At 36.3% G+C, this 23620-nt stretch overlaps 1 protein-coding gene across 1 annotated transcript in view; it reads right to left on the bottom strand.

Annotated features, from left to right (window-relative positions):
• The window catches only part of TSGA10 (testis specific 10), a 42061-nt gene that overhangs the window by 15803 nt on the left and 2638 nt on the right, over window positions 1-23620 (bottom strand). The window contains exons 2-16 of the mRNA XM_029998799.1: window positions 23256-23465; window positions 22537-22602; window positions 20937-21137; window positions 20307-20462; window positions 19788-19961; window positions 19532-19609; window positions 16791-16942; window positions 15210-15325; window positions 10027-10181; window positions 8771-8826; window positions 8374-8542; window positions 6103-6213; window positions 5341-5526; window positions 866-1068; window positions 438-542 (exon numbers count right to left, since the gene is read on the bottom strand). Of these exons, the coding sequence (XP_029854659.1) occupies window positions 438-542; window positions 866-1068; window positions 5341-5526; window positions 6103-6213; window positions 8374-8542; window positions 8771-8826; window positions 10027-10181; window positions 15210-15325; window positions 16791-16942; window positions 19532-19609; window positions 19788-19961; window positions 20307-20462; window positions 20937-20963 (1688 nt within the window). The 5' untranslated portion in view covers window positions 20964-21137; window positions 22537-22602; window positions 23256-23465. The remainder of the gene's footprint in view (window positions 1-437; window positions 543-865; window positions 1069-5340; window positions 5527-6102; window positions 6214-8373; window positions 8543-8770; window positions 8827-10026; window positions 10182-15209; window positions 15326-16790; window positions 16943-19531; window positions 19610-19787; window positions 19962-20306; window positions 20463-20936; window positions 21138-22536; window positions 22603-23255; window positions 23466-23620) is intronic.

Below are 23620 nucleotides of genomic sequence, written 5' to 3'. Positions count from 1 at the left end.
CCAGCACAGGTGTAGCCAAAAGGTAGCCATTCATATCACAGAACTTAGTACTCTATAAATCACTTTTCTGGCCAACGAGTCACCTAGACTGTCACTATAGATCAAGACAGGCATCACTATAAATGAGTGAAGACAGACAAGCATTTTCAGGAAAGTGATCCATCCCATCCTATAACAGGGAATCCTAGAGGGCAGTTTATCTCACTGACTCGTTCCGTTGGCTATAAAGGGAACCTAGACAACAAATTCAAACAGCATGTGTAACAGCTACAGAGACTGAATTCAGTGACATGAATAGCCTCTGAACACAGAGGAAACGTACAGCAGAGCAAAACCAAACTTTGCTGTTTATCCTACTAATTAGTCTAAGTCTTAGTACTACATTGCATTTCACCCCAATTAGATGCAGGAGGCTCAATACAAACACATATACTTGCCTTTCAAAGCGCTCAGTCCCCAGCTGTCTTTTGGTGATAGCCAGTTCTGACTCTAGCCGAGCTGCTCTATTTCTGAGCTGAGTAAAATCTTGACTCTGCACAGCACTGTAAAGTCCATACACTTTAATTAGATAGCAACTATAATCCTCCAAGCATGTTACCAAATACAATTATCCAAAATTAATAAGGGCAGCTATACCATGCAATTGAGATTTAGAACATTTTTTGGAGTAAAATATAACACTACACAGAAAAGTCTATTAGGGTATAGCTGAGGAATCAGAAGCAGGTTTTTGCTATCTTCTGCTCTTAAGGTGACCAAGGTACATTTACCATTTGAAAATGCGGCTAGATATAAAACCATCTCTGTGTATATACACTTGGGAAGAATGAAAAAACCTGCAATATTATCCTGGTCACTTACTCACAGTTTATTTTCTGCTAAAGAAAGCTGTTCCTTGAGAAACTGAATTTCAGAGTCTTTTTCTTGCTTTGCTATCTGTGACTGAAATTCTTTCTCATGACTGGACACAAGCAAAGATTCCAGGTTTTTCATAGATCCTCTTTCACTTCCCAGTTGTTTTCTCAGCAGCTCTATTTCAGAATGGGATGACTCACACTTGCTCTGCAGCTAAACAAAAATTTTAAAGTTTTAGATGTATGTCTGTTAAGCTTACTGACTATCTATTATGGTAACCTTTAAAAAAAGAAAAGGCAGATAAAAAAAAGGAAGTCTGGAATCAATGACCAAAATTTGCTCTCACTCCAGGATGGATGATTAGTGTTATATTTGCCCTCAGTCAAAATCCTGTGTCAGATTTTTAAATCCACCAAATGTATATATCTGCATATAAATGTACTTCATACAAATGACAAAATGCCATGAAATATACATATCAATGAATACAGACTATAGACAGAATCATTAAAGAGGAAGAAGGAAGTTCTATATTTTGTTGGGGCAAGAAACTACTGATTAACCATTTGCATGCAGGAAATGACACCTGGTATAACAAACCAATATCTGCATCACCAGCAGAGTGAGATTACACTTATTTTACTTAAAGGAGCATCAGGAATAAATCTGGGGGGAAGGGGAAAATTAATAAAATCCAAACCAAAAGATTAAGTATCTATATATCTTGGGGGAACATAAAAAAGAAGAATACCCATAAAACCTAGTATGTTCCACTGCAAAGGGAACAATGGATGTACCTGAGACATAACTACACAAAAAGAAAAAAAAAAAATAATTCCAGAGACAGTGAGTCAGGAAAATCTGTATTGAGTCAGCTACAAACACACAGAAAACTGCCTGTTTTAATCTCAGCGTAAGCTAGATGCTATTTTTCCTTCATCTTTTTGTGCATGCATTTTAGCATATCTCTAACCGAGTCCATCTGGGGTGCTGCAAACACTTTTATCTGTATTTTCCTCAAACCTAGTTCACATTAAGCACAATAATGCTCACCCAAAGGTCATAGTAAATCTATGAACTGAGACATCTTAACAAACACCCCACCTATCCAGCACATTCCTCAGAATTTTCAGAAGATAACCATTTATGTGTTTAAACAAGGAAGATACTGAAAAAACTCAGGTCACAGGCCAACAGGGAGGGGAAAAGAAAAAAAAAAAAGAAGGAAAAAAGTATTTTTCACATTCTAAAGCAGAACTCAAATTTTTTTGTCTTACCAAGCTAAACTAAAAGGTTTCTTCAGTCTGAAAGATCCAATTTTCTACTAACTGTCAATCAAAAATTTAGTTCTTTTACTGATAAACAGTTTTGATATTCTACTTTTGTATTTCAGAACAAAAGAATATTGAAAACTGCAGACAGCATAAGTTATAGGAAAATATACAGTATTAGAAACACTGAAAGAACAATATTATTCAGCATCAGGTTTAGTTGCCACTTCTGAATATACATATGCTGCAGTCTAGTAATGCAGATTTCTGCATCAGAATACTATGTAAAGTAAGAGCCCTATCTGAAGGTTATACATGGCTGATGAAAGACTACTGGTTGAAAGGTATGAAAAAATTAGTGAAATTTTCCCAACTTCAGACTTTTCTCCAACTTTCCAACTGCATTTCTGCATTTTTCTCTCCTGAAATTGTTGCTGCTCTACACAGTCCCAGCAAGTCCCTTCACTGACAATCTGACAGAAGGATCCAGGAAGGCTTAGTCATATTAGATCTCATGAAAGCCTCAGACAAATGTCATATGCTGGAACTCTTCCCTATCAAAAGCATTGTAGAGGATTCCACAAGCATACAAAAGACATTACACACGTTTGGCTGGAACAAATAACCAACTGTCAAACAGCAGCTCTACCCACAGTGTACGGAAAAGGCATAAAGGTTAAAAGAGAATGCTGGAAGCCTGTAAAGAACAAGACATTATCTCAGCTGGAGCAGAGGATGGACAGGGCAGTGATAGAATCATACTGGAAATATTTGAATAATCGGAGTATGTATGAACAATTTTTCAGAGTTTATCCAAGCTAAGTTTTTAAAAATTTGCCTATCAAACATTAATTTTGTAGTTTTTGTAAAAATCAAGGTCAACAGAAATTGATTTTCAATGGACATTAAGGAAAGATTATTAAAGAGATATTGATACTTCCTGAAACAGTCAAGCATTTTAAAGTCCATGTCAAGTTTCTTTGCTAATAAACTACTCCAGCTATTCTGCTTATTTAGTGACTAGATGTAAAACCCAAGATGTGTTTCAAGAAAACAAGCAGTAATTTTAAGTCCTGACTTTTGAGTATTCATAATAAAACCTTTCAAAGCAGCGTGCTTTTCAAATAGTATACAGCATCCACCCTCTGAGTAGTAAGCCCCTGAGAATGCCAAATTAAACATTCAAAAAATTGAAACAGTAGTCATCAGTAAGGATTTATTTGATCATTCTAGACCCCAAAGTAGATTTAGATCCCTTAAGTATAATGTTAACATAAACTTATTTTTCTAATATATTTCATTTCACATACCCTTTCTACCTTCTCTGCTAAGGAAGTTAACTGCTGATTTAATAGTTCTTTGACTGCATCTAGTTTAATGCAAAGTTCTTATGTAGATGTGAGATTTGCAAGTATAGAGACTCTCTCCCAATGTAATTTTTGAAGTTTTCCATCCATTTTCACAAGAGACTTGCTTAAGACAGAGATCTGAGACTTGTATGCTGCTTCTGTTGTTAAACGCTACAGTAAAGCAGTATCAGATAATCAAAACTCTACTGCAAAGAAAATTTAAAACTGCTTCCAAAATCCTACAAAAATATCCCTATGTAATTGTGGTGAATTTTAAGAGGCAGCAGTAATTTATTCTGGAATAAACTTCGAAGTTATTTCTTTAAATAACTCCTGCATATAAAAACTAGAAGAGAATAGCTCTTGCTTCTGACAGCAACATCAGCTAAAGACATTCTAAACTCTATTCCTAGAATTCTATTCCTTCTGCAGAGCTAATAAGGTTCAAAATTATGCCATGGGCTGCATTTCATTTTCAGATGAGACCCTCTTATTTTAGCAATAAAATGCATTCTTGCATGTAGATGATAAGTGAATGCTGAGATACTGTCAGTCATGTTTATACTGCTGCCATCCATAAACTCAGGCATGACTAAGAGATGACAGAAGTCACACTAAAGAAAAGTCCACAAGCCAGTAGCAGCAGTTCTGACTAAAAGCATTTAGAATTTTGTATATTTAAAATTAACATAACTTAGGTTTTTCTGTTTTGAAAAAAAGCCTGTACTTTGCCCAGTGACACTTGTATTTCTGGTCACTTTTAAGTACTTCATTTTCAGTGGGTGGCAGAATGAGTCTTAGAGGTTACAGAGCAAAGGGACAGATAAAGCACTGTGACCTCCTTGAAGGATTTATTAGGAATGAGATCCAAAGAGATGATTGTAGGGGGAGCACATTACATTAATTCTAGCTCTGTCTTGCCTAAAAAAAAAGCACAAGGAACACAGAGCACTACTAAGCACGTTACGATTTTTGATAAAAACTTCTGGTTTAGATATGTGCCTTATAACTACTATGAACCTGAATGTGACAACTGGAGTTCTGACTCAATTTGTTGACACAGTTTTCATGAAGAGGCCTGTTTATTCCTATACTTAATAGCAGGCATGTGAGAAGGAATTAGAAGGATGAAATCTCTACTTGTTCGAAGCTCACTGGACAAACTAGGACCATGTACCAGTTTTATCATATTAAAAAAATGTCAAAATCTGTCACACAATCTTCCTGTGCTGTTTTGCTGCTGTTATGTTCTCATCCACTTTTTGAACAGTTCAGTTCCTCTTGAGTATCTAATGTGCATGGATAGCCCTCAATAGCCTATGTGATATTCAGGAAGCAGAGATGAGCTGCAACAAAAACCATAACAACCCAAAATCAGAAGATAGTTTATATGTTCATAATGTATTTTCAAAGCCATGCTGTGCATTTCCTTTTAAGTTGTTCAGATTTTCAAGTGGGAAGAGGCTCTTTGGGACATCTGAAGAGGTGGAAAGAAGGTTGTAAAGCTGGAAGCGAGAAAAGCAGGCACAGGAACGTAACAGGTGACAAAGCAATAGGTATGTTTCAGGTATGCTGTGGAGTTGTGTGTGACATTATGCCTTCAGTCATTCCAAACACGACAGCATTTTATAATTCATAATATATATTTTTTCCTTGAAATATGCTATTATTTTTTAAGATTTTTTTTCCAAGTGTGACTAGTGCTAGTCATGTTATTAAATAAATTCAAACTCCATACAGCTCACTATAGCACATATCTCTAAAATATGAGAAGTGGCATTAAGCATAATTTTAAACAGTTCCAGGCTTAAAATACTACCAGACCATTTCCAGTGTGAACTATGGAAAGAACAATTTCAACTTACTTGCTCCATCTCTGTTTCAAGGGACTCCATTTTCTCTTTCAACCTGTGGTTCTCAGACTCCGCACTGATCAGTGTCAGCCTAACAGAGCTACAATCTGCTTCTGCTTGATGATATTTTGCTTCCCAACTTTCTCCTTGTTCACGGGCTTTGTGGTAATTCTCCAAAAGCTCGCAGTTCTCTGTCTCCTAACACATAAAGCTTGTTTGTTTAATAATTTACAGCAAGCTTCACAAAATAGGGATATCTATAGATCTACAGGTATGACATGGTATGGGATGTTCTCTTTCCACTGAAAACTTTGCCATTTAGCCAAAATATCAAGAGCCTTCTCAAGAAACAGTGTTTTGTTCAAGATGGCCATAGTTTAATGCTCAAAACACATCTGTTAAAAATGGCTAGATTAACATTACAAATACAAGGTATAGCAATATACTGCAGAAATATATTTTTTTTACTATTAATCCCATATGGTAATAAAGAGAAAAGAGTTCCAAGTCTCTGTATTATTCACTGTCTGAATTTTTAAGTTTAATACACACACACACACACACATATATATATATAAAACCACAATGAAATATACTTCATTACTTGTGTACTGCAAAAATAGCTAAGAAAATGTGTTCAAACTAATAAAAACATATTAGTAGAATGCAAGTAAGTTTTGACTAGGAAGCAAATTCTTCCATGGAAATATGGTTAAAGTTTCATTTTTAATTAAACCACCAGCTTTTATTAACAAGTTTAATCCATATACTCACTTTAGACTTCAGTACACCCTTCAGCCTGACAATATCTGTACTTGAATCCTGGGCTTTCAACTTCATATCATCAAGCTCAGTTTGGTACTTTGCCAGTTTTTTATATAGTGCCTATGAAGAAAGATTTGTTTCATAAGGTTAAAGTATACTGTTTGTACCTTTACAAAAAAATAGAATTCGTGTGTATCTAAAACCTATGGCTTTATTAACTCGTTATTTAAAGGCTATATAGTCTAAACCATGTATATTTCTATAAACAAAATTTTGCATTTGTCAAAAATATTTTGTTTCTTTGACTTACAAATAATGCTAAGTCTTCTTAAAAAGAAGAAAAATGTCAATAAAAGAATGTAGCAGTTAAGAAGAAAAATACAGACGATTTATTTAGCAGCTAGATGGTCATAACAAAATAACCTGCCCCACATAAGGAGCAGGGCTCAGAGTCAGCTCCCCCTTTTTTACATGTTACAGTCTCTTAAAAGCGCACATTTGAAAAAGCAGAAGACAGCTAAAAAATTGAATTAACTAATTATGTGGTTATCTCCTAATCAGGAGAAATAAAGCCACAAGTATTAGGAGAATGCACACAGAATTTCTGGCAACTACTGCTTGAGAAAGAACAGAATGAGGAAAAAAACTGCAGAAAGGCTGTCTTGAACTGCTCTGTTCAGAAACCCTTCCTTCCTTACAAAATTACTAGAACATTCAGCTGCAAGAACTGGGGAAGGGGCAGGGGGGGCGGGATGTGGAGAAGGCTACAGAGAAACCCCTATTCCTGCTGTGAAAAGGCTGTGAGTTGCTGAGAAAGGTGCTCTGGAAATCTGTGAACTTCTCCAGGAAGCCCAAGTGAAGAAATGAGAATGCTACTTTAAATACTTTATCACCTAAATCAATGGAAGATCCTAGAGGAACCAATACATATTATAGAGGCAAGCCTATTAAAAAGCAGTTGATCTTGTGAGGCTAAGACTTTCTGTTTCGAACTGCTTCTACAAGCACCCAGGCATTGCAAAGAAAACCGTGAAGCTTTCAAAAGTAGCTAGAAGCAACAGGAGGCTGTGCTTTGTACCAGCTGATCTCACCAGTATCAACTGTGATTCTGAGAGAAGGTGAAGAATAGTGATTCCTTGGAGTACCTTTGGCAGTTAACGCTACTATGAGCCTTGACTTTTCTAGGATACTCGGGTGGTAAATAGAAATGATGAACATGTTTGAGAGATGAGTTATTTAGAATGAGAGTTGTCTCACCTAATTTTTGCGGCGCAGAATGAGGCACCTGATCTAACTAGTTAGCTAGACTTCCTCTATGATGAAGGGAGAGAGACACATAGAATGAATCGCTTTAAAAACTGGGATGGGATGAATCTCCTTCCGAAGGACTTTTCTTCACTTAAAAAAGGGAGCCTTCATGACTTAAAACTTTTATATACCTAACATCAGGTGAAAGTTAATTTGCTCCTTCAAAACTGGGTAGCGCTTCTAGAGAAGAAAGCCAGATGAGCAGAAAGTATTTTCAAAGACAAAGATATCCTAAGCAGTAGAATAAGTGCAGAGAAGAAAGATAAAGTATCAGAAAACCTAAATGAAGGCAAGAAGTTGAAGAAAGAGAAGAAAACCCAGAACATTACACAGTAATGAACTACTACAGGTATTAAGCTTAATTCCTTGCTGCTTGGAAAACACATTGATGCATGAGCATTGTGTGTGCATGAGATGACACTTTAAGTATTTTAACTACTTTCATTAGGAACTGCACACAGATAAAGAACACAGCAGATAATGTGATGTTGTATTATAACCAAATATTTCCAGCATCTTTTATCCAAAAGCCACTTCAAAGGAACATAAATACTATCAATAAAGTTTTGAACCTTATTAAAGTGTGTACTGTGTTAAATTATTAGCAAGTCAAATTCATAAGCTTTTAAGTATTCTAGGCCAGTCACAGCACAGTACAAAAAATACTTGCTGCTCCTTTATAGTACTTTTCCATATAAACAATAATTATAACTGCCACATTGTTTTCATTTGAAGATCAGCAAAAAACCATTAATTAGCTGTTCCTCAAGATAAACATCCAAACTATTACATAAGAATCGCTGGTCATCTTTATACAAGTCAGCTGAGCAATAAGGGAAAAATCAGAGTTTGAAAAATGAGCTTAAAAACTAGTTTGCAGATTTACTTCAGATGAGGGCACACCAATTCTACATACTACTTGAAAAATACACCATTTTCCTTTTTAGTCAAAGGTTCTCTGTACAAATATACCTGATTTTCTTGCTTAATATTAGAAAGATGCTCTTGTAACCTGTCATTCTCCTGAGCTAATGATTCTCTGTTCTTGTTAGTCTGTACAAGTTCTTTGTTGGTCTCTTGTAGCTGTTGATGCAAACTGGTGATATCTTTCTCACAGGTACAGAGTGCTTCAGTAGATTTTCTATGCAGCAAATAAAAAAGTTCTTCAGGTACGACAATACTGCCCAACCTAATACAAATGATAGCTTTTCCAGTGGTTAAGTTTGCAAGTCATGAAACAAAGCTGTAACATTTTAATATTTAATAGACTAAAAAATATTTACACATTAGCACATCCTATGATTCAATTTTTGAGTTAATCTTGTAAGTTAATCAAAATTTTATAATTATCTTGACATTTCATCCTTACTTTGTGGAACACTCCAACTCAGAAATCAGAATCTTGAAATCCGAAATTATTTTCTCCTTGAAAAGAAATACAAAATTAAAATAAACCTCTCACCACTCTTCAGTATAAATGGGAAAAAACATTATATTTCCTTTTATTCAGCTAGCTGATTAATTTAACTGTGTAAGGCAAAATGGATTGTGGTTTTCCAAGTGTCATGATGTACTGTTTAGAGCTGAAAATTCTGATAATCTAATTTGGCAAATAAAGGAACAAATATTATTAAAATTATTATATTCTGCAGAAGATAATTAGATTTTTTTTTTAATCCTTTGTGGTTCTAAAGGCAGCATTTGGCTCACACTCCCAAAACTAAATGATGTCTTCTGCCTGTAAGATAAGTTATCACAGCTTTTCTACAATGAATAAACTATCAGAGTCTGGTAGTGTGTAACTGATAAAACAAGAATTCCATCACAAAGTATATTACTTCACTCCCTTGTCTTTGGATACAGATATTAAAAGAAGCATAGATAGGCTAAGAAAATATCTTCCACTGGAGACACAAGAGAGGTGAGAGACAGCCATCTCTTCTCTAAAACGGACACAATTTTACAATTTACAGTTTTAAAAATACAAAGTTAGTGCTTATGGCAAGATGATTTTAGCCTGTCCTGCAATATCTTTTCTTTAAGATTTTGTTACAAATCAATGCAAATTCTTGAGTTAACAACCACAACAGTTAAAAAATACCTTCTTTAGCCTAACTCAACATCCAGGGGACTTAAGCTGAAGTGAAAAATAACGTTTCAGAGCCAAGAACTAAGCAGCTTCATTATATACTTTGAAATCACACTGTGCAATATACCTTAATGTGAAAAAAATGTCATTCAGATGCTTCTTCAATGACAACAAAGGCAATATTATTTAGCACCCTGCATCTTTAACATCAGTGGATCCCAAGGAAGAATTTAGGCTAAATTTTACGATAAACAAAATATTTTATTGGCTAATTTACTCTTCTCCACTTCAGGAAAGTACTTAAAGTCTCCTCTCTTGATAAGTATAAACCATACAAAACATCAAACATGAGATGACCAACACTGCACCAACCTACTGCTGTTGAAGTCAATGTGAGTTTTATTGTTGCCTTGAAACTGGAGCAGAACTAGGTCAGCACTGAGCACTGTTGTAGATACCAATATAAGATAGGTGTGATGACCCAACAGATCCTTTCCCTATTTACCTTTTGTAACTATTTACATGTTGTAACATACTTTAATTGCCAGGCTTTCCTCAAAAGTAGCAATCTTCTCTCTTCCTTCTTCCACACAGTCTTGCAAAGATGCCTTCTCTTTATCAAGTTGTGCAATTGTTTCTCTCAAAGCACAGATCTCCTGTTGTTGTACAAGACTTTGTCTTGAAAAGTTATCTGGACACAATCAGAAAGGTCTCATTTTTATTAATTCAACCATTTGAAATAAAAATTATTTTGATACACTTCTAAAGCGTAAAAGAACATGGCAAAAGCTCCCCTTCAAGAGAACACTGAAGCATGTACCTTTTTGAAATATATAAATAATCCGACTGATATTTCTAGAACTGCATTCTTCCTTAGATCAAGGCCTTAAATTACTTGGCTCAAAATGAATGTTTAGATCATTAAAAAATAACTTTCTTGGGTATTATAACAATAAAGGCTTAAACAGAATTACTATAGACAGAAGCAATATGTAGACTACAGCATGTAATGACTGATGAAGTAAAAGAGATTGATATCCTGATATTAGCTAGTTTTTCCTGAAATATTTTTTTATTTAAATTAATTTATGTAGAAGTAAGAGTGATGCAATTATAAAATTCAACACCACTTAAAAATTGCAAAGATAATAATGAAAAAAGCAATCTACTCATTACAAAATCAAATTCTAAAAGATGTCTCTCCCTATCTTCATTCAGCTAATAAGGTGTTACACACTACATTTACCTTTAAATGCTCAGAGAATCAATCCTTATATGATCTACATACATTGCATTCACAGAGGAGAACCACAGAAACCTTACAGTGAACCTTACATCTCATAAAAACCATGCAAGCTGCAAATTACTCTTTAAATATCAGTGTAATTGGGCTTATTGAAGGATACTTATTAACCACTTCCAGGAGATAAAACATCCAAAGTAAAATGATCTGTAGCTCATCCTTTCAGGGACATCATAGCATGTATTCACATTCTATTTTTTCCACAGAATCTTTCCCTATTTCGAAACACAAGATGAAAGGCGCTCAAATTTCCACCTCATATTTTTGGATGCATGGCTCTGGAACCTGCTAAGACAGTGTTCAAACCTGGCTCTAAAGAAAATTCTGATGGAGCAGCTAATCCTGGAAACAATTTCCAGGCACATTAAGGACAAGAAAATCATCAGTAGTAGTCAGCATGGCTTCACCCAGGGGAAGTCATACTTGACCATCTTGATAAACTTTTATGATGAAATGACTGGCGTGGTAGATGAAGGGAGAGCAGTGGATGTTGTCTGCCTTGAGTCCAATAAGGCCGTTGACACTCCCATAAGATACTCATAGATGAGCTTTTGACATATGGGCTGGATGAGCAGACAGTGAGGTGGACTGAAAACTGTCTGAACAGCCAGGTGCAGAAGGTGGTGATCAGTGGCACAAAGTCTAGTTGGAGGCTGATAAACAGTGGTGTGCCCCAGGGGTTAATACTGGGTCCAGTCCTGTTTTACATCTTCACTGATGAACTGGATGATGGGGCAGAGTGTACGGTCAGGAATTTTGCTGATGACACAAAACTGGGAGGAGCAGCTGATACACCAGAGGGTCATGCTGCCATCCAGAGGGACCTTGATGGGCTGGAGAAATGGGCTGACAGGAACCTCATTAAGTTCAACAAGGAGAAGGGCAAAGCCCTGCACCTGGGGAGGAACAACCCCAGGCACCAATACACACTGGGGGCCACCCAGCTGGAATGCAGCTTGGCAGGAAAGCTGGGCATTCTTGTAGACACATGTTGAACATAAGCCACCAACGTGCCCTTGCTGCAAAGAAGGTGAATGGTATCCTGGGATGCATTAAGAAAAGTATTGCCAGCTTGTCAAGGGAGGTGATCCTTCCCCTCTGCTCAGCTCAGATGAGACACATCTGGAGTGCTGGGTCCAGTTCTGGTCGCCCCAGTACAAGAGAGACATGGACATACTGGAAAGAGTCCAGTGAAGGGGCATGAAGATGATTGAGAGATGGAGCATCTCTCCTATGAGGAAAAGCTGAGAGAGCTGGGACTGTTTAGCCTGGAGAAAAGAAGGCTCGGAGGGGGATCTTATAAATGTATATAAATACCTGAAGGAAAGGTGCAAAGACAACAGAGCTAGGCTCTTTTCAGTGGTGCCCAGGGACAGGATAAGAGGCAATGGGCACAAACTAAAACACAGGAAGTTCCCTCTGAACATCAGGAAACACTTTTTTTTTTACTGTGAGGGTGACTGATCACTGGAACAGGTTGCCCAGGGAGGTTACAGAGTCTCCTTCCTTGGAGATATTCAAAAGCCATCTAGACATGGTCCTGGGCAACTGGCTCTAGGTGGCCCTGCTTGAGAAAAGAGTTTGGACAAGATGACCTTCAGAAGCGCCTTCCAACCTCAACCATTCTGTGATTCTAAGCAACAGTGTGTTACCACCATTTTACAGAGGAGGAATGGAGGCACAAAGATCAATTGAAAATGCTATCTGATTATTTTGGATGCCAAAACTGTGACCTAAATTTTCAGGATAGAAAGTATTACATGTTAAAAAAACAACCATGGATTGCTGCCACAGCTGTAAGTACTCAACATTTCTGAAAACTAATAACCAAAGCCTCAAATCAGGCACTCAGAAAACAGGTCATATATGTAGTTAGTGAGCAATTCTGAAAAGTTTGGTCGTGCATCACCCCAAAATACTAATGTTCAGACAGCAATAGTATAAAACACTGCATAACAATATTTAACAGGTTTAATAGCGTGTGCTTTCTCTTTCTGCAGTTACCTGTTTTATTCACTGTATTTTTGGCTAAGGAGAAGATCTGACAGATAAGCTTGCTTCACTAGACAACATTGATTTACTCCCTACAAAACTCTGCAAAAGTTGGCACAAAGACTCCTATAGAAAGACACCACATGATACTGTAATTAAAAACAATACCATAAGTTAATAAATAAACCCCAGGTTAGTTTTTAAGTAGTACAGACAACCTTAAGACCAGCATTCCCAACTTCTTAGTCTTTGTCTCTGAAATAAGTTACTTAACTTGCGTGAAAAACAAAAAGCACCATTTGGATTCCCATCATGTGTCACATCATATGACATAAAAGACAAACCATTGGGGGACTATACTGCTGTTCTCTCTGCAGACAAGCACTGGAAGAGAGACACTTTCCCAAGTGTGTGTTATTTTGCTGACAAGAGAAGGTAACACAAGACTTGGAAATCCCTAGTTCCATTCCGGACTCCAAAAAGGGAAAAGGTTCTCCAGTGGACACACACACTTTTCTTCGTCTTCTCCAATTCTACCTCTCCAAGAAGATACCATTAGCTGCTTATCCTTTCTCTTCACTTTGGTCAGCCCCGAGTCTTAAGGTTTCTCATCCTAGACTCCTTCCCTACTAATACTAAACTCCTAAATCCACATTTTCCATCTAAACCTCCTTTTACTTCCAATCTTTCTCCTGCTTTCAGCATTACTGTCCAAGTCCTAAATATTCTGTGTGTATAGTTGCTCACAGGTTCTAGTCACAGTGCGTTTCCAATGGCTCCAAGTCCTACCCACAATCTCCGAACTAGTCATCCAATTTTGAGGATCTTTCCAGTCTCTTTAACCACTTCATACTAGCTCTTCTCACTGGACGTCTCTGATCCTTCTTCACTCTCTCCCCTCACTTTACTAATTTTCAGACTCTGATTTCTTGCATTGCCCCAGCTTTCCCTGGTACCACATCCACACTGTTTCTCCATTCACTGACTCCCAATCTCACCGTTTCACACTTACAGTCTTCTCTGACAACCAACCCTCCTCATTGCAAATTCTTATCCAGCCAATATCCCTATTCTTCACTTGTCTCCTGGGTCTTTATTAACTTTACTTCTCCTACCTATTTCACTAGGATTATGCTGCCTCATCCAAATTGCAATCTTAGTATCCTCTCCTTATTGATCCTGCGGTTAAAACCTCTCAACTTTCTTCTCTCAGTACATCCTCTCCCCATACCTACATTGTGGTTCCTCTCCTTCAGCATCTTCCACTGTTATCCCTGTGGTCACAGGATAATAGCGCAATACAGACAGTCTCCATTAATTTCAAGTTTCTTTGCCTGGACTTGCCTCACAGTAATGAAAAATGCTAATGAATCTAGATTGGAACATGCTTCAGTCAGATTATATGAGACCTCATATGCCAAATTCTGAAGTCTCTATTCAGCTTTAATGAACTGATTTTTTAATTTTTTTTTTTTAAGGCTTAAAATACACTTAATTCGGACACATTTCCTGGGAATGACCAAAAGCATGCAACAACACATAGGCTGACATGCCTATCAAACATTAAGTCCCTACTTTACTGTACCAGGAGTATAAGACTTTAAAATCCACATATTTTGTTTTAAATGTGGACAAAACATCTTTTTCTCTAGCCTTCTCAGGAGTGGCTTAAACACCTTAGCCAAAACATTAAAAAAAATTAAGTTCACTTTGAATGAAATGCTTATTCATTTGAATGAAATGTTCGCCTCAAATGAAATATTTAAATCCAAATAACTGGAGTTTGAAATTTGTAATTAACAGAAAACAAGGTATTTTAATAGCATTAGTCAGCTCTAATGTTAAATGTAATTAGTTATAGGTTAGCTTTATTCTCCCTTCACAAATTCAGCACTGCATTTGAGAACAGATTATGTCCAACTGCATCTATAGAAATAATACAGTTGTAACTTTGGAATTGAGAACATATTCCTTGGCACTACAGGAATACTCCTGCATCCACCTCCTTTACTTCCATAATATAAAAAAGGTGCAACACACAGTATAGGATATATACTATAAAGGATGTTTTCCTGATTCCATCATCATCATCTTATGGTGCTGAGAGGTGCTACCACTGCCTTAGTGGATCATAAATATAACTGATATGTTCAGACACTGCACATTGCTACCAACACACCTTGTTCAGCTGACAGTATGTGTTGTCACTGAAACTTACTTGCAAGAGCTTTATTACATAATTTTAAAATGCAAAAACCTTCCAGTAATGAATGAAAACAAATGTTTTGCACTTGAAATGTTAAAACTGTCAAAAGTATGTTTATTTACATTCAACACTTTCTTTCAACCCATAAGGAAAAAAAAGAAAAAAGCATTAACAATTACCCTACTGAATTTTATTAAAAAATGTTATCTGTCACTCACCAATTTTTTCATCCAAAAGCATAATTTTATCTTGGGCAAGTTGCATTTCATATTTTTTCTTAACAAGGCTTCGCTGAGTCTCTGAAAGACTCTGTTCTGTCTTTTCATTCAATAAACTGGAAAAGCAGAAGCAATAAACAGGAGAATTCAGATGTTTATATATTAATTTTTTTCCTTTTTGAAATGTCACTAAAATTGCAGAAGTTAGGAAAAAGCGAGATTCTTCTGTATATTTTAGACTATTTGGGATATTTTATTGATGTTAACTTTAATCTCTGGATATTAAAGTCTGAATACTCCTGTAAAGAATCACAGAAAAGTAAGAAAAATTCTTTATAACAGGTGGACATAAAAACTTCTCAAAAATTCTTAAAATATAAATCATCACTTGGGGCATACATTGAAATGCCTGACCTATTTCAAGTTATACCCAAGTCAAATCAATGTAGTAATATTAATACGTTCAAATCATGTAGTAATATTAATGATTCTCAAACTGTTGAAGAAACTGATGAGAACTATCAGCCTGGTTTGAGGGGGAAAAGAAAAAGATACTTCAGCAGCAGCAACTAATCTTCAACAACTCAATTTTTACAGTATTCATAAATCTGACAATTTATTATAAAGCAGCAATAACTCAGGACTGGATTTTGCAAAGGAGTTCATGTTATTTTAGAAATCCCAGTAACCTTAGAAAGGTATTGTGGGCCAGCACAACACTGCATGCTAGTACCCAGCATTCCCACCAATCAAAATCCAACAAAAAACCTACAACACCTGTGTGTCAAGTACACCAGTCACTTGTAAGGACACACAGGTGTAGGATAGAGTTTGCCTAACTGAATTGTATTTAAGGAAATACAAGAGGAAATAGTCCCAGTATCTTCTCTTGCAGTCTGTTCACTCTGTAGCCTAGTTCAGTCTGTGATCTAGTCCTTCGTATCTGTCCACACAAACTTCACACGTGATTGATCTTTACTTCCAGTCAGTAAATCATCCTTTTGTATCTTGCACTCGCTGACCTATGCTTTATTCCCTAAAGGCTTCGATTGAGCCTAGTCCCACTACATACTTCTGAACATGATTAGGAACTCCAGTTGAGCAGCAGGCCATAAACCCTATGCAAGGCTTCAGTTTTATTTCCTCTCATGAAAAAGCTCCAAGACTAAGAAAAGGATGTTTGAAACTAACTACACGTGACACTCATTAGTTTATGTGTGTCTGCTTGCCTCTATAAAAGCACCAATAAAAAATGAAAAAAAAAAAAAGAAATTTAATTCATATGCAATTTACCAAAAAACATCAATCCCTGCAGCTTCTAATAGAAAGCTCCTAACTCTAAGTCAGAGTGAATTTTACTTTTTCACTGAAGATGGTCTTCAGCATATTATAATATCAACAAGCCAGGAACATTTACATATAAATAAGCAATGAGGAAAACAATTTCATTCCAAAAAGGATGACTCATAAGAACAACTATCGTAAACTCCTTTGCCTTTGAGCTATATAACAGTTATGAAAACCAATGAATATAGGCTGACGTTACTCGTCAAACTAATGCAATTATATACTTTTACTTACCTAAGTGAAACATATTCAGATTCCTGTCGGCTCAGCTCAGTTTCAGAGTCCAGTGCTGCTCTTGCCAATCTTTTCATCTCAGTTTCCAGAGAATCAATGGTGTCTTTCATTAGCGCCACTTCGGACATCTGTTCTAACCGTTCACTACCTAACTATAAATATAATTAAACATTAAAAGCCAAAAAAAAGCTAATTTATACATAGAATTTCTCCTATTAATTCAAATTCTACTCTGTTTTCAGCACAAATCTTTTAATGAAGAAATGTCCAAGTATCTCATTTACTCAGGGCCTGACTCCAAGTCTACTGAAGGTAGCTGGCAAAGAGCTGAAATGTGATTTTTCACTTCCTTTGAAGGACAACCATCAATTTCCTGTCTTTCAGATCTCTGGGAATATTTTGATTTATTAATGTAAATTTTAGGTTGGTAATTATGCCCAAGGGCAAAAGTGTTCGGCATTGATCAACATTAAAAGTTTGCAGTGCAAAGTAACATAACAGAAGACATCACTACGAGTGTATGAAGGGAGAAACCCCAGTTCAGGATACAACACTACCAATGACGGCTTTAGGCCTCTACTAAGTTATATAGCTATGCCGATAACTGGATAGAGAAATCACTGTGAAACACTTGCATAAAGCACTATATGACCAAGTAACCACCACGAGGCCTTTACCTCTAGGTACCTTCTGTACATAGAACAAAGAACAGGTCCAAAACCTCTTGCACAGACTCCAGCAAAGTTAGTTTGAAATCTCCAGTTTAAAGAAAGATGTGTTTCTTTGTTAAAATGCTTACACATAACATTCAAAGAACTGTCCTTTATAAATTATTTGAAACAGCTCTTTCAAGGTAAAAAATTCTCACCTCATCCCTCTCCTCATTTACTGATTCTTTCAGTACTAATTTCTGTGTTACTATAATCAAAGGTCAGACATCTAAAGAGCAAGTCCGTAAGCCTCTGGTACACAGTAACTTCTTCAATACTAGTGCCATAAATTTCATATTGATGTATCACCCTCAAAGGGTACCAAATGAACTGAAGAAATAAGATGATGTACCTAAAACAGGACTATACCCAATATTCACTACACATCGTATGTCAAGCGTGTGATTAAAGCTAATTTACCACTCAGAGTATGGAGAGCTATTTAAGCCTACAGTGTATTCTTCATCACAGATGCACTCAGTTTAATATTATAATCCTTGGAACTACACTTATAAACTTGGTAGGATTTAAGAGGATGAAGGGGAAAAAGAAAATGAACCAGAATTTATAACCATAAGATCTAGAAGAAAGATACACTACAGAAATCAATGTTAATCTATTTAAAAATCAAGTTCTAACAAGACTGTAAATATACTTAAGATTTATATTCATTGTATTAATGTTTTCATTTTCTATTTTAGTGCCATATGTTAGCAAACAATTGCACATACAAGTAACACAAACCATATTAAATAGGACTTGCCAGAACAGTACAGTAACATTTGGTTTTGGAGCATCAGGTCTTAACAATATACAATCATAAGATAATTCACACTGGAATGGACTCCAGGAGGTCTCTAGTCTAAACTCCTGCTCTAAGCAGGGCCAGCTCTGAGGTCAGGTTGCTCGGGGCTTTGTCCAGTCAGGTCTTGAAAATCTCCAAGGCTGGGGACTGCTCAACTGTCTTCATGGGAAAGAAGTATTTTCATGTATTCAGCCTGAACCCTTCTTGTTTCAACTGATGCCCAATGTTACTCATCCTTCCACCGTGCACTGCTGTGAAAGGCCTGTTTCTGACTTCTTGATGAGTACTGGCAGGTAGGACTTACATCCCCCTCAAACCACCTCTACTCGAGGTGCAACAAGCCCAGTTCCACCAGTCTCCTCTCATACGGAAAGTGTTCCAGCCCCAAGTATTGTGGGAGTCCTCCATTAAACTCACTCCAGTTTGGCAATGTGTTTCTTGTACCATGGTGGCAAAACTGGATGTGGTGTATTCCAGATGTGGTCTAATGAGTGCTCAGCAAAGGGGGACAATTGCTTCCCTTGAGCTACTGGCTGTGTCTTGTTCACACAGCCTAGTACCCTCTTGGCTGCCTTTGCCACCATGGCATACTGCTGGCTCATGTACAGCTTGCTGTACACCAAAGCCTCCAGGGCCTGAATTTTCAGCAGAGCTGCTCCCAGACTCATTGGTCCCCAACCTCTATTGGTGCCAGTGGCTCTTCTTCCCAAATTCAGAACTTGGTATTCATCCCTGTTAGTCTTCATAAGGTTCCTGTTGTCCATTCTTCCTACCTGTCTTGGTGCCTATGGATGACAGCCCTGCTATTGAGTATATCAACAGCTTTCCCTAATCTGGTGTCATCTGCAAACTTTATGAGCATGCATTCTGTTGCCTCCTTCAGGTCACTGATAAAGACGTTAAACAGGACAGGCCTCAGAACAAACCCCTGTGGTGCTCCATGTTAACAGTCCCCAGACCAAACTAACTGCTACCTGTTAAGACTGACCATCCAATCAAATTTTTCCCCATCTAGCTGCCCACGCATCCAGACCATAACATCCTAACCTGGATACAAGAACACTGGGTAACAGTGCCAAAAGCCCTGCTACAGTATTGGTAAATAACATCCACTGCTCTCAGCCTGTTGTTTCCTGATAGAAAGCGGTCAGGTTGGTCCTGCGGGGTTAACCATGAACATCACCGGTATTACATTTACAATTCCATAAATAATTATTTTCCCTTACATTTTGAATAGTCATTTCTAGCTCTTCAATTCTCTGTTCCAAATGAGCCTTTTCATTAAATGCAGTCTCTTGGGAAATCTGTATCAAACAACAACAACAAAATCACATACAGAGCACGTCTGAACTCACCACAGACATGTAATGTCATTAACTCTCAGGATTAGAATAGAAATCTTCAGCAACTTTAATTAGACTACTAAGCAGTTTTCATGTTAAAATAACTGGGGGGGGGGGGGGGGGGGGGGCAGAATCAAACCTTTAACTGCTCCCTGAGGCTATCACGTTCTGTAGTCATCCTTTGGAAATCTGACAGTGCTGTATCCCTTTCTATCTCCACATGTCTTAACACAGCTTGAGCTGTCACAGTACTTTTAGGAGTCCTGGAGCATTTGATAACTTCCTGACGAAGTCGGGAAATCTCTTCCTGTGCCTGTTTTTAAAAACAGCAGCATAACAGAAATATGGAATAGACAATGTAATGTATCACTATGGCATATGGCTAGTAATGCAGAGCATCCCAGAAACTGTGTAATATCAAAGATGAAGCAATGATTTGTGCATATATTCCTCAACGCAGGAAAGCGTTCTTAACTCAGGACAGCACTTACAGACTTGTATTTAACCAACAGATTCAAATCACAGAATTTCCATAACTTTTTTTCTATTTTTTAAACAAATGCTTTGCATTTTTTTCTTTTTCACACAAAAACAAAAATAGGATTTTTTTTGCACATCACCTTATTTTAATTAATCATACAAATATAAATAAAATTACCTGTTCATAAAGATTGACAATTTTGTCTCTCTCAGCTGTTAAAACCTTGAAGTTACCCTGAATTTCTGCCACATGGCGCTGATATTTTTTCAGCACTGACTTAAGTTCTTCACGTTCTCTCAGTATTTTCAAAACTTCTGGATCAGAACTCACTCCCTTAAAGAATAAGGTGATATAACGTTAAAGTAGAGAAATAAAACTTGATATGCTTTCTTATTATATCTGGTTTGGAAATTTCTATTAAAGATTTAATAAGCCTTCAACCTAGTAAGCTCTAGATAGTCAAGACTGTACATATATATTTCTTAGTATTAGAGACCAGATACACATACCATTTTCTAAAATACACATTTATTTTGAGCAGCAAACGTCTATCACAAATGGTACTGACAATCATGTTAATAATTACATAAAAGGTAAGCAGTTGTCAGTAACCATTTAAAGTGATATATATGCATGCAGTGTAAAGCAGCAGTTAAGTTCACATTATTGGCCCATTCCCATCTTATGCATCCTTCCATTTATAATCAATTAGTTTTTCTTCCTGGTAATTATGGTAGTTTAGCATAAGATAAACCAACATTCTAAAAAATGCATTCCTCCTCTTCCAAAGTGTTTTCTGAAGCTCACCTGGATGGATGAAAATTTTTTTGACATGCTGCCACAAGTAGAGGTTTGCTTAGGACTTGAAAACGCGTTTCGAAATACCTTCAACAAATTCCCAGTCTCACATTTATAGTAATCTTTGTCCTCTTCCAATGTCTTAATAAAGGTATCAAGCCTTGAAGGTGACCTCCCTTGCTTTATTTCAGCTTCTGTTTGTAAAATAATCTGCATGTGCAAATATGAGAGAATTCATTCAATGAAATAGAACGTTTGTAATGAATGATACTTCAGTGTAAAATGGATAAACACACTCTTCAAAATGAAGATGAAGCAGATATGTAATTAAAATAAATACCCATTTAGCACTTTAAAGTAACTTCTGAATGTCTCTTTTTTGTTATATTGCAGAATACGTCTGAATGCCCTTCTAAAAGGACTCTAACAGGACAGAAAAGGACATAAAAGCTAAATGTTAATTAACTTGGAATATATCAGTTCAAAACTAAGGAGGACAATTAAGTAGATTTGTATTGGAATATCTAATTAATTTTTAGATATGAAAGAAATTAGGCCACTATGCTTGCTTAAGATCCATGAAAGGTGAATTTCTGAAATGGAAATAAAGTAATGTGCAAATAAGTATAGTTGAAATCCAGGAAGCCATGCAGGGGCCTAAAACAGATTCCAAACAACAACAATTCCAAAGTTCAAAATTGCACACCAAATCCCTCTCTGTTACAATCTATCTGTTGGAAATACCTGGACTCATAAAAGCTTAAGCACCTAAGGAATACTAAACTCTGCAAATTTATTATTTTTAAGACACATGCAGAAGTAGGTCTTTAAATCCCTGAAAAGTTATAAATTAATCACCTAAATCTCTCAGTGAATCTAGCTCTCAAATCCCAAGCTTTCTGGCTGAAGGATCGAAATCTTTCCAGGGTAATTGAGCAATAAGCTCTACATGGTCAGAGTGGTTTTTTTCCAGAGGGGGTTCTTTGTAGGATTGTGGCATAAGGTCAAATATTTTATACAGGAAAGAAAAAAAACCAACCCGTCCCACCCCCCCTGAAATTTGAGACAAATCTTTTAACTACAGCAAGAAATTATTATCTTGAACACATTAAAAAAAAATTCCCTATCAATTTATACTGGAAGCAAATTAATGAGTCCACTTAATAAATTCAAATGTTAATTTAAGTTACATTTACCACTGGCGAATATTTCTAAAATTACATCATTGTATACATTTCGAAATGTTCCAACAGTATCATTACACCTTAAGGAAGATGGAATATTAAGATAAAAATTTTAAATAAAACATGTTACTTCTTTCTGTTTTGCAAGTGATTTACAAGGTATTCAAAACAGTCACATGCAATTTTGTAAATTACGATTCTCAAAAGCAAAATCATTACAGGCTAGTTGCAAAACAGAAACAGATTCCCATCCACCTAGAGACAGAGAACTACAAATGAAAACAGATATGTTTATCCATTCTATAACTTGCCTGTCATTCAGTGAAAACAAAGCAAGTGAAATTCACTTGTACAAGTATTAATTTCATATGGAAATGACCTGATTTCACAGCTACATATATGTTAACGATACATGTTTAACTCACAGATTTTAGTGTTTTCACCGTACGTTCCAGCTTGTTTATCTTGTTCTGCTGGTGTCGAATTTGAATTTACCATAAAAAAATTGAGTAGTTTGAGTAGACTGAAAACATACTATTTAGTAACAATAAACTCAATCTAGAAGGGAATCAGTTAAAAGTTTTATCTTCAGATGCAGTCCAGGATTAGGAAAAACATTAACAGTTGAGTTACTCTCAGGTGAGTGAATGAAAAAGGAAGTATGGGATATGTTTTCCTAGAACTGTCTTATGGAGGAACTTTTGAAAACAGGGACAGTTTGACTATACCTATGGGCTAAAGAAATAAGAATGTAGTTACACTAATGGCAAACAAAGAATATTCTTTCTCCCATCTGACTACTACTACTAAATTACGTAATTGCATGTGCACAGAATGCAATTTTCCATTATCCTGTGAAATCAAAAGCAGTTTTCACTGAAATTACATTCTTTCCAACTGCAAGCATGATTTTAATCCTTGAACCATCCACACCTGAAAAATACCACACTGGCCAGAACCTACTCCTCCTTCATCCCAGCAAATATACTTCAAAGCAGAGATGAAAGCTAGATATTCAGCCCAAAAGGTAAAATAAAAATTAAAAAAAAAAAAAAAAAAAAGAACAAACCAAAACAGTTCCCCATAATATTATCAACCAACATTAAAATATCACTGGACAGTATTAATTCTAATAAATAGATACCTTTGCTTCCTCAAGCTCCTTATCAGCAGTATTGAATAGCAATTCTTTCTCCAGCTGCTCAGACAGTTTGCCATTTACAGCCAGTTCTTTACACAGATGATCTTTTTTACAGGTGAACCTATCCACTTGACTTTCCACCACCTGCTTCTTATCAAGAAGTTGTATGACACGTTGCCTTAGCTCATGGTTTATCTTCTTCAGATCTTCAATCTGTAAGGACAAGGAGGAAGAAAGTATTTTACTTCATCTTCAAGGATTTGCAGGGAGTATTTAATAATAAGAAGTAATTTATGCTTAACAACAACAAAAGAATCAGTATACATTATTCACCAAGGAATAATATGCACACTACTAGCACCATTCTG

This window comes from Aquila chrysaetos, chromosome 23 (genome assembly GCF_900496995.4).
Source record: "Aquila chrysaetos chrysaetos chromosome 23, bAquChr1.4, whole genome shotgun sequence".
Lineage (NCBI taxonomy): Eukaryota > Metazoa > Chordata > Aves > Accipitriformes > Accipitridae > Aquila > Aquila chrysaetos.
Note: the sequence above shows the minus strand (reverse complement) of the source record. Positions and strands in the feature narration are given on the sequence as shown.